Source organism: Microtus ochrogaster, chromosome 4 (genome assembly GCF_000317375.1).
Source record: "Microtus ochrogaster isolate Prairie Vole_2 chromosome 4, MicOch1.0, whole genome shotgun sequence".
Lineage (NCBI taxonomy): Eukaryota > Metazoa > Chordata > Mammalia > Rodentia > Cricetidae > Microtus > Microtus ochrogaster.
In genome coordinates this window covers 78641776-78653522 of record NC_022011.1, presented here as the reverse complement: position 1 = coordinate 78653522, position 11747 = coordinate 78641776, and the positions used below count along the sequence as shown (strand labels likewise).

The 11747-nt window shown below is 45.1% G+C and overlaps 1 protein-coding gene across 1 annotated transcript in view; it reads left to right on the top strand.

Annotated features, from left to right (window-relative positions):
- Positions 1 to 11747, top strand: part of Stk39 (serine/threonine kinase 39) — a 256775-nt gene that overhangs the window by 96376 nt on the left and 148652 nt on the right. The window contains exons 6-8 of the mRNA XM_005346510.2: positions 8266 to 8375; positions 8601 to 8702; positions 10859 to 10992. Coding sequence (XP_005346567.1) covers positions 8266 to 8375; positions 8601 to 8702; positions 10859 to 10992 — 346 coding nt within the window. The remainder of the gene's footprint in view (positions 1 to 8265; positions 8376 to 8600; positions 8703 to 10858; positions 10993 to 11747) is intronic.

Genomic DNA, 11747 nt, shown 5'->3' with positions numbered 1-11747 from the left:
ATTGGCTGTGGAGCTGCTGTGCAGTGAGGATGTCCAGCACAGTGATTGGCTGTGGACTTGCTGTGCCTTGAGGATGTCCAGCACAGTGATTGGCTAGCAAAGTTCAACTTGGGTGTGCATTGAGTCAGAGTAGTTGAGCATCTTGCTGTAGTGCAGGTTCTGTCCAGTGGTTCTGGCCTAGGACCTGCGACCCTGCTTCTCTGAGATGCTCACTGGTGACGTTGCTCATTTCAGCTTGTGGACTGCACTCTGAGGGTCGAGACTAGAATTTTTTTCTGTTTCCTAGAAATGCATAGTACTGGTCAAGGTTGTGGAATTATTGCTCCAAAGAGCAGCCAGAAGTTCGACTTTGCTTCCAGTCTTGCTTCATCCCTCTTGAGACACTTCTGCAATTACTCCTTTTGATTTATGCCCCTGGCATTAAAAGCTCTACTAATATTGGAGCTGTTGTATAAGCAAAAATTGCACCGTACTAAAACTATTTTCTTGCTGATTTTTACCAAATCCTTTGGGGAATTGAAGCAACTTTGGTCTTGGATGTAATGGTTAACCCTTGGCAGTCAGTAAGTACAATGGGCATGTGGTTGGGTTGGAGGAAGACAGTAGACTGTAAGAGTTAAGTCTCTGGGTGCAAACCATAGAACTGTCATCTAGTGGGAGATTAAGTATTGAATGCATTTGACTCTCTCCCATAGCCAGGAATCTTGGGCACACCAATTCACAGTTGCTGCAGGGCATCATGAAGGTCGTGACACTTTCCTATTTCCTCTCTGTGTCTGCTGTGTGCTGGAATTTACCCATCTTCCTGGGCTGCTGTTAACTCCCTGCGTTGCGTCTTGCAAAGGAAGAGGAGTTTCAAAAGCGAACGAGTCTGTTTAGGTGCAGACTTTCCCACCAGAATTTGCACTACACTCCCCTCAAATCTCCCCTCGGGTCTAACAGGCTCAGGCCAGTCACTGGCACAGAGGAACCCATCACTTGTTGCTTTCGATCTACTTAGATGCATGCAGACAGTCCAGGTTGGGGTAGGGTGGTCGCTCAGCAGTGTGTGCCTCAGGATGAGTGGTGTCAAGAACCTAGTATATTCTAAACTCCCCAGTCAGGTAGGCTTGTGGAGTGGGCATGCTGAAAAGCCATTGTCACAATAGAGGGGAAATTGTCCTAAGAATGGGGGGTATCCTTTCTAGAAGGAAACCAGCCCTGTAAGTATAGGTGGCTGCTGTCCCGGGTCTTGCCACATCTTGGCTCTATTCCCTTAGCCTTGAGTTCTGCTCCTGGCCCCGAGTGAGCGGTGCTGCCTTCTGCTGAGCAGGTTTCTGGAACCCAGAGGTATGCTACTCACTTAGACACTAAAAGTGTCCCTTCTACCTCCTTCGAGGAAGCTGTCCCAAACTCTCCTCTGCTCTTCAGCCGCAGGTTTTCCAGCTGACAGGAAGGAGGCTGTGGCCTTTGGGTTTCCACTTTGACTTGGCTGTCAGTGCCCCGAGGCCTGATGACATTTTGATGATGGCAAGGCTCCAGGAAAGAGAGAAGTTGTTGTGATTTAATTGATAAGCAAAAGTAAGCTGGTGGACAAAGACCAGGTTTAATCACTCATTATAAAAGTAACACAGAAATGGTTACTTGTTCAGCTAAAGAAGCTAATGGAACTTGGCTGGCTTTTCTGACAACTGGGTAAGCTGACATTGGGAAGCAGTAATACAGGAAGCCAGGTAGCTCCACAGACATGCTGACTTCTGGCCTGGGAGGCGCTTCCTCGATCTTCAGAGCCAAGTGTGGGGCACCGGTCGGGGAGGGGGTTGGCCAGAATCAGAACTATACTTTAGGAAGAATAGTCTTCATGCGATAAGTCGGCTGGACCGCACTTAAAAAAGATGCTGTAATTGTGGAAGCTATGGCTCTCCCTGTCTTGCTTTTTCTTCCGTCTCCAAGAACTGGGGATAAAGGGCAGCAAAGTCTCGTGTGCTGCTTTCAGTCATGGTTTCTGGCTCATGCAAAGGTCACGCTTTGGAGTAGTTCCTCACATCTGGTCTCCCCGGAAGGTCAAGTGTGTCTGAAGCACAGCTCTGCAAGCCCATGGTGTCTCGGCCCAGTGCTTTTACCCTATCGGGTATGGAGTAGCAATGGGGTCCCCCAGTACTGACAAACACCTCAGGATACACTGCCATGAACCCTGGTATAAACAACTCAAGAAACGTAAGCTATGTTGTTTTTTCTTTTACAAAAAAAACATTCTATAGTTGGCGCCTAACAGAACTGAGGAAATTTAGCATTTGTTTATATCAATTGCTATGTAGTTTGCATAGTAATAAATTAAGCCTCAATGTCCTTTAAATACTTGGTGGAGGACTGTCATTTTAAGGAACCTATGGGGCTCAGGGAAGCCTGATACTTGTAGGGTTGAGGAGGTTACTAGGTATTTAGAAGTATGTTTAAGTTTAGAGTTTGGGAGAAGCGGGGTGGGGGACCCTAACCAGCCAACCAATCAATCAAACACCTCTTCCCCCCAGGATTCAAATTAAATTATAAAGAGATTGTTTTTGCTGATATGATTTTAATATTTAGTATTGACAAGAGAGCCTCAAACTATGTTTTTCAAGTTATTGAATCACAACTTGATCTTCATTGTGGAAAAGTTTAATACACACAGCATAGGGGCTGGAGAGATGGTTCAGAGGTTAAAAGCACTGGCTGCTTTTCCAGAGGTTCTGAGTTCAATTCCCAGCAACCACATCTATGATGAGATCTGGTGCTTTCTTTTGGACCTCAGGCATGCGTTCAGGTGGAATATTATGTACATAATAAATAAATAAAATTAAAATTAATTGTTAAAAAAGACACGCAAAATATTAATCCCTACCATATTCCATTTTGAATTTTGTCGGGGCCAAGTAGCTCTCTTTCAGAAGGACTATGATTTTATTCAGACCCTCTGCCACTGTGTTTGTTGGCAAGTCTTGAATCTTTTCATTCCTTCCTCCTCTTTGTTAGCGTCCACTAACTGTCATAGTTTCCTTTCACAGAGCGGTCCTGTTGATTGCACTACGGGGTTACAGCTACTGCCTGCCCTGCTGCCTGAGCAACTTTGCATGGGACTTTTCAGTATTTCTTCTCTAGAGGCATCCCCCTTGTTCCCCATTGCTAACTGGACCACCTGCAAGTTGCCTCCCTTGATGCCCAGACACTGCACTTGAACCCTTCAACCTTGTCACTCAGCTTTTTGGCTTTACAAAACCTTGGCCTCGGGTTAACAAAGACGCTGGTAGCTAAGGCCTCTCAAGAACTGTCCTCCTTCAAGGCTGTGAGGACACCTCCCTCCCTTCAGCTAGCATCTCCAGGACACTGAAAGTTTAATGTTTGTCTTATACATTGTGAATAATCTCTAGAAAGCTCTGAACCAACAAATGTTAATTCTGGTTTTCTCTAACCAAACACAGGCAGGTCTCTTTTGTCCTTATATTTGGCAGCGGTAAGCCAAATCTACACAGGAATACCAGAGTATGAGTCTAAATTTGGGCCTGAGATTTTGTTTTTCATGCAAGGTGAAAAAAAGCTTTCAAATTCTTTTTCAGAGAAACCCTCCGTTACCACCATTAGAAGCTGTTTTCCTGCCTCCACCAGGTTTCCGGACGGCTCACTGTTCATCCTGATCATACATCCCTGTCCTTTGACCTGGCACATGCTTTTCTAAACTTAGACAGAGAGAATAGGAATGTTTGGAGTGGCCTCTGGTCACCAGGGGCTCCCAAGACCCCTCCTAGGCCTTCACTAGGTGGCCAGCTGATTCCTTGGGCTGCGGGATTGCAAGGAGTCTATCACACCATAGTGTGGATTTTAGACACTGTCACAGTATAGCTGGCAGACTAGTTTTGCAGGCTACAAAAAGACCAGACTGCTCTTCCCGTTGTTTTTTCTTTCTTTTCTAAAATGTGTATTTGTTGCCAATAATAAAACACAACAGAGAAGCCTCTGCTTAAAGACGCTGATGTTTGTTTTCTCCGGGAAGCTGGGAACTGAGCAGCTGCAGGTCTGTTTCCTCTCTCCTCCTGCTGAGTGGCAGAAGCTGGCTTAAGACCTGGGTAGGAGGTCGCTGAGAGTGTGGCCAGGACTCCCTGTAGGGCTCAGCCGTCCTAGCCCCAAAGCTGAGCACCAAGCGTCCTTCATCTCAGGGATTGTGGCTCTCAGGACCTGCCCTCCTTTCAGTTTTCTCGAGACCCCCGTAAATACTTGAGTTTTCCACCCTTGGAGCTGTCAGACAGTTTTTCATCTTGGCTCCCAGCTAGTGCTTTGCCCATGTTGTGCCTTTGTCTGGGATTGGTTTCTCGTTAGCTTCCTTGTCCAGCTCCTCACCTTGCGTCCAAGGCCAGGTCCAGGGCCCATTTTAGATATCATCCACGGTGACAGTTACAGCTCTTGTGTTCTCCCACGGAGACATACTAACCTTTGGTTTCACAGGTGCTGCTGTTGCGTATTATTTCATGCCTTATCCTCCTGGGATGGTAATACCTTCCTATCCATAAGCACATCTTTCTCACTCATATTTCATGTCTGCTACTGAAGGATGCAGTGCTGACCCGTCCCCATGGCCCACTTAACGTTATTTGTGAAAAGGTGAGCTCAGTAAGTTGTCAGTTACCCTAAAGAAAACTAATATACAGGGAGGGGCAGTAGGATATAGTTTTAAAATGAAAACGACAGAAAACTAGTCCCAGTGAGAAACCTGGTAAGAAAACAGAGGACCAGGAAGCTTCTGCGTCACACACTGAGGAGCTAGTCTTGTATACCATGACATCTACCTTCTGTGTCTCGTAGTGCGTGATATTCTCAAAGTCAGATAGCTACGGATTCTCTTCAAGGCCTTTCCGTTTCTTTATCCATCTTGGATGATGATCGAAGTGACACAAAATACACTTGACAGAATAGGCAGGCTTGATCAAAGGAATTGCCAAGGACCAAGATGCTAGCTAGGGATGCCTCTGTCACCAAGGACTCATAGACTGCCCTTTGCTATTTCTGCCTGCAGTAGACCGGTCTGTGGAGGGAACCCTGTATGTGGACAGCAAGCATCATATGGAGAGGCAGCACTGGAAATGCTAGAAGCTGCTGAGATCAGGAGCCAGGAGGTCCTGGTTGGCTCTGGGAGCAGTGACCGGTGGTGCGATGGTGCGGGAGAGGAAGGGTTTGGTAGTGACAGATTAGGCCAAAGGGGTTTGACTTCAAAGGGTCTCTTAGGCTTTTCAGGAGGCCTTGGACCTGTGGCATAGAGAAGCCTCTTTCTTTGCTTGAGCCTGGGTCTTGGGTGGGGGATGGAGAGCAGGAGATGGGGATTCAGGAGGCTGCAATGGACTCTTGGCAAGAAGCAATGGTGGATTAAACGGAGGGCCTGGGTGTGGGGAAAGAAAGGAGCGGATGGATTCAAAAGATTTTGGAGTGTCTCGTTACTAAGATGACAATTCGTTCTGCCTTTTTCCTTACAGTCACTTTTACCCATACCCTGCAGAGGCATAACAGAGGGCTGGCTGAATTCGTGTGTAGCGTTTGATGCTTTGTTTACAGAAAGATGTATGTGATTTCTACCCCAAGAGTGTCTGGTCCGAGTTCTTGCCCCTAGGACAACCTGGCTTTTCACTTTCTTGGGTCCCCCCCCGTCCCCCCAGCACTGCCCCCACCCCCATTGTACACACCGTCACATGTATACTGTCTAAACAGAACAGAGTATACTGGTTTTCCTGTTTGTATGAGTACACTATGTACTTTTGCCAAAGGCTCTGTTCCTCAGAACAGATAAATGTTCTGTGTACCGATTAGCCGTACATAGAAGCAAAATGTAGCTGTTCTGCAGTTGTGGTGGTGAGTGGATGTTAGCATCGGTGTTTTCTGCTTCTGGAATTTTTTCCCCGAGCTCTAAAGACATTTAGCCATCTGTTCTTGACTTTAAAGTAGGTGTTCTGAGCCGAGGCTGTGAATATAAGTGCGTGACTCATGTAGCTCATGGGGGACGATGGAGGAGGCCCTGCCGGTGTTTTTGTTTAGTTGCTACCATGTATCTTTCTCAGCTAGTCCCCAGCTTTTAGTATATCTTGTAAGCAGGTAGAATTTTGAGGAGCCGAAAGGTAATAGCGATAGTTCACTATCTTTAAATGCCTTCAGTGTGAGAGCCGAATTTTTCCTCAAAGCAGCCTTTATCCACATCATTATTTATAGACAATATATATTTATTTAGTGTTATCATATTGCAATATCATGTTAATCAACATAGAGTGTTGATTTCTTTTTTGAACTTCATTTGGGAAGTACAAATTAAGTTAAGATGTATGTTTTTAAAAGCGTGAGGATAGTCACATCCTGCAGCCATGGGTAGTAGGCATTTGACAGCTCCCTGCCTCCTCCGGGAGCTACTGCAGTGCAGTCAACCCAGGTCTTGTAGAGTCGAATCCATGCATGCAGATTAAATTGTGTGGCACTTTTAAATAAAACGTTTGTTCAATATTAACATGCAAGTAGCAGCTGGAGCAAAGCCGCCGTCTTCCCATTTTCCTTTTGTTTACTTGTGACCAGTGTCCTGTTGGGAACTGAATATGTCTAACTATAAATAAAGTCAGCATATATTCCCAACTATGGGACTGGTTCCAGGGCTACTAAATCACACCTGTGCCGATCTAAAGCAAACCTCCACATGCTTTCAGTGTAGGTTTGTGCTTGAGGACGTTCCTTATAATTACTTGGATGCTAACAGTCAACCAAGGGGTCCAGCGAAGAAAGAGAATTCTGTCAGGGCTGTGTTGTAACAATCATCCTGCACAGAATCCCGCATTGTGCTGTGTGTTGGCTACCTCCCTTGGTTCTCAGACTAGGTCCTTACTGTGTAGTCCTGGCTGGCCTTGGACTGACTGTATAGCCCTGGGTGGCCTCTGCCTCCCAAATGTTGGGGTTAAAAGCACATATCGCTGCACCTCACCTTTGTGTCCACCACTTCACTCTCCAGGGACACTTGATGTGGCTGTCACCAAGAAATATTGTAGTCTAGAGTAGTTGGTTTTTTAACTTATAAGCTACTCTCACTCTGTATGCAAAAATATAGATGAGGATTTTCGCATTAATAAGCAGCAACTGTTCACTGTCCACTACAGAAATTATTCGTCTATATGCATGTACAGTAAAGCAAATTAATCTCACATACCAAATTTCTAACATAAAATGAGTATTAGGAAGAGGATTATGTTTTTGGCGAGTGAGATGGCTCAGTGGGTAAAAGTGCTGACCACACAAGCCTGAAGGATCTGAGTTTGATGCCCTGAACTCATGTAGGGGAGCTCGATACTATAGAGGGCACCAGGGAGTCCAGTGCTCCAGTGGCGAGGTGGGAGGTGGAGAAATGCCGGCAAGTTGGTGAGCTGGCTAGGCTGTAGCGAGCAGCACTGCAGAAACAGCAAGAGACTCTTCAATATGGTACAAGGAGAGAACCAACTCCGGAAGATCGTCCTCTGACCTCCACAAGTACATCATGCCTACGTCGATACCCTCACGTGCATATACATCCATGAACGTCACAGACACATGCGTTCTCGTACACATGCAATAATAAAGGAAATAAAGTAAGAGATTAGTTGAATTCCACGTACCATTCAGTATGCACTCAATGCAAACCATCCTGGAAGCAAACTTTGAGAAACCCGGTTTTTGCCAACTCAGTCTTTCCTTTGTGTGGTGGTGGCAGAAGGACAACGCCAGGCCTGCTGTGGGATTTGTGTACCTGGTCTGTGGCTTTGCTTTTAGGATTTTGGCCAAGATATTACTATATACTGTTAGTCTAGGACATGGCGATATGGAATGGATTCCCCTCCCCTTTTTTTTTCTTTAAAAACCTAACTTTTAAAACATTGGTAACTTAGAATTAAATGGGCTAGAAAATCACAACAAAAGTATAAAAATAACTACACTGCATTCTCCTCTTATTTGCTTAAGTTGTATTCTGGTTAGTGATTAAGAAAAAAAATTAGACGAAAGACAAGACATTTTATATTCAGGGCTTTGGATGAAATATGTTTATGCTTTCAATGGTATGGTATTTTTTAAAAATAATAGTGACTTTTGGTGCCTTTCTAGTGGAAAACGTTACAGCTGGCTGACTTCTGAGAAAGATCCACGACTGTTCGCAGCTATTCGTCACCATCCTAAAGCCCCCCAGGGGGAGGTGGGGTTGCGATCCGAATTTATAAACCAGGAAGAGCATAAAATAAAGTTGAATTCTTTTTCTCTTTCCAGATTTTGGGGTAAGTGCATTCTTAGCAACGGGTGGTGACGTGACACGGAATAAAGTCAGAAAAACATTTGTTGGTACCCCATGTTGGATGGCACCTGAAGTCATGGAGCAGGTAAAAAAAAAAATGTTACCTTCCTTGATTGTCGTTGTAATGTAATACATCACATTGATATATCTACATAGTGTATGTCTAATGAGCAACATACCACATGTCTGATGTACTGTGGCTGTGACATTTCAATCATGGCAGTAGACTGTATCCTGCACCTTGATTGTAGTGACGTGTGACGAGCCTGCCCGGGATGCCCTTGTGAATGTCCTTTATCTTTTCCCTCAGGTGAGAGGCTACGACTTCAAGGCCGACATGTGGAGCTTTGGAATAACTGCCATTGAGTTGGCAACCGGAGCAGCGCCCTACCACAAATACCCTCCAATGAAAGTAATGGCTGCCGGGGTGACTGGTCGGGTTGGAACTCCGATGGGTGCTCTGGTTCTCCTGAACATGCTTATTTTCCTCTTAGACTTGTGGGAGTTAGTGGAGGAAGGCAGCCAAATGGAAGGCTGACTCATGTTCTCATGCCCCGAATTAGCAGAGGTAGCACAGTGCCCTGCTTTGTGACTCCGTGCAGAGCTGGGCAGATTCACGGCTCTGCCTCCGAAAGAGCGGGACAGTCTCAGGTCTCTCGCAGAAGCTGAGAATGTATCAGAGGGCTGTGATATTTGCAGATGGATCGCAGGCTGCTTTTCTCTTTCTCCTTAAATAAAGACAGTCTATATCATTTTCAGCCTGCTCACAGCGTGTGTTGTTGTGCCTCATCGGAGATGAATGAGTCACAGTGTTTGGAAGCAACATATACTTTGGGGACTATTTTCAAGTTTTTGTTGTTCTTCGATTTGCTCAACCTCTGAAATGGTCACAGCATTTTTAATCCTCTCCACCAGGTTTTCTTTTAAGGCTGCAGTAAATTGTTCGCCAGAAAGGATGAAGACATTTTTTTTTACCAAAGCTCTAGTCTATGCTTCTTTTATTTTTCATATTTTAATTTTTGGAAAGTTTAAAAGGATTAGAATAGGATGACAATAAGGTTCCCTGGTGATGCTGGCTGAGACAGTGGGCAAAGGGTTGAGCTTAGGGGTAGAGCACATGCTTAGGAAATGTAAGGTTTTGGTTTGACACCTGGTTATTTTCCATCCCCTGCCTCCCAAATGTACTTTCTTATTGGAGAAAACTTGGAAGTACAAATAAGAATAGCAAGGAAGAATAGTCACCCACGACTTCACCAGCCACTAATAATCTCTGCTGATGTTTTAGTGATGTTAATTTCTGATTTTTCCTTTAAAATTATTTTTGTCGATTGTGCCCAGGACTTCAGTTCTTCTGAGCAGACAGTGCTGCTGAGCTACACCCCTGCCCTGCTCTGTTTCTGTAGAAATGTTTACTAGAGTAAAGACGCCAATGATATACTTAGTGCATACATGCACATCTCTTCATCTCTATGGTCATTTTTAACAGAAAGTTTGAAACTGAAGTTTAAGTCATAGAAGAGATTTTTATGGAAAAAATACTAGAGAAACTCAGAGAATTTTGTCTTTTATCCATTTTTTAATTTTTATTTTTTACTATTTGTATCTCTCCATCTCCCTGTCTCCACTTATTTTTTCCACCTGAATCTAAGAGGCCCTTGTTAATCCCAGCCTGAAGTCCAGCAGGCCTTTTTTCCGGAGTTCACAGTAACCCACATTCTCCTCTTGGCTGTCGTCCTCCGCAGACAGCAGTGACGTTTATCGTTCATCTGTTCACATGTCTGAAAGGAGTCTTGACATGTATAGAATCTGCATAAATGAGGGCTGGTTTGTGCACTAAGGGGGTTTATTCATTCTGTAGGGCACTAACGTGCTCTGCACTCACCCTGCCTGCTTTGGCCGTAAATAATTCCCTCGGCGTGAGAGAGTTGAATTATTTCCTTTTGACTGGAAACCGTGGCTTGTTTTGTCCCCTGCCACGTAGCACGGGCTTTTGATATGATTGTAACTTTTTTGTAACTCAGAATTACATTGTGACCGTCAGTCTCTTGTTCTTTCAATTTTTACCAGGCCCCTTTGGCAGTTTTCTCATTTTGTTTTCTCTTTAAGAGAAAATCACGTTTTATTTTTAGGGTGGCTAATGTGTTGCAGGAGCCCTGAGTACAGCGGGTTCTGTACTTAGGAATGGCCTGCACACTTGAATGTCCTTTTCTCTCCCGACTACCACTCTTTCCCAACCAGCCTGCTCTGCAGCAAGTGTTCCTGGAGGTCCCGTGAGAGCCACTTCCCAGAAAATTCTTTCCCTGTGGCTTTGAGAGACCATTCTTAACACACAGAGCAAATTTCCTAAGTCCTGCCCATGAGAATCACCAAGCTTCAGGAGGGTGTGGACAGATTTGCAAAGACAAATGGATCCTTTCAGGAGTCAAGTTTAGGAGCATTAATTATGGGAAAAGCATGTTGGTACCCCAGTCAAAGAAGGACTTTGATCCTTTTGTGAAAGAAAAAACTAAAAATTCCATTGCTGCTCATATCCAACAGAGACCTTCTCCACCTTTCCTTTGGCTGCAGGTGCTAATGTTGACTTTGCAAAATGACCCGCCCACTTTGGAAACCGGGGTAGAGGATAAAGAAATGATGAAAAAATACGGCAAGTCCTTCCGAAAGTTGCTTTCACTGTGTCTTCAGAAAGACCCTTCCAAAAGGTATGTGGGACCCAGTTCGGGACCTAAGGACCCGCTTTGAATCCTGACGAAACTGTGCTTGTGGATGTGAAAAGGTTACCTTGCCTTGGCCCCTGGTTGTTGTCAGAGGAAGACAGAGTCCGTGGAGAGAGAAGACAGAGTAGAACAAGGGGAGAGGAAGAGCAAGAATTGCTCTTGCCCGCGAGCTGTAGGCACTGTCACCAAAGGAAAGGGAGCCAAGCACAGCTCAGAAGGCCTTGCTGGTGGTGAGGACAGCTGGGCTAGTTCCCAGCACTCTTAGGTTGTGCTGACCTCTCACGAGGGGAACATCCGGCTAGCTCCGGTCTGAACCAGGCCAAGGTAGTGAATTTTGCATGAGCTTCCTTTTAGCTGCAGAACAAGTTGTGTGGGCTGTTTAAAAGATTATCAGCAGGGAAAAGCTTACCTAGAAAGATTAATCACGCCAACGGAAGCAAATGTTTCCTTCATGTTCTTACGTTACTGCCCTGTACTGATACAACTCTTTAAATCTCTTTCTTCCTTTTTAATCCTGGGACTTCGAAATACCTCTGGCTCCAAGAGTGGAACCCAGAGTCACTAAAAGTGCAATTGCAGTGATGCAAATCACAGACAGGTAGTTGTGTGTCACAGACAAGCCTTGCTCCTTTTAGAGGCATAGTTGTGTATCACAGACAAGCCTTGCTCATTACAGACAAGTAGTCGTGTATCACAGACAAGCCTTGCTCATTACAGACAAGTAGTCGTGTATCACAGAC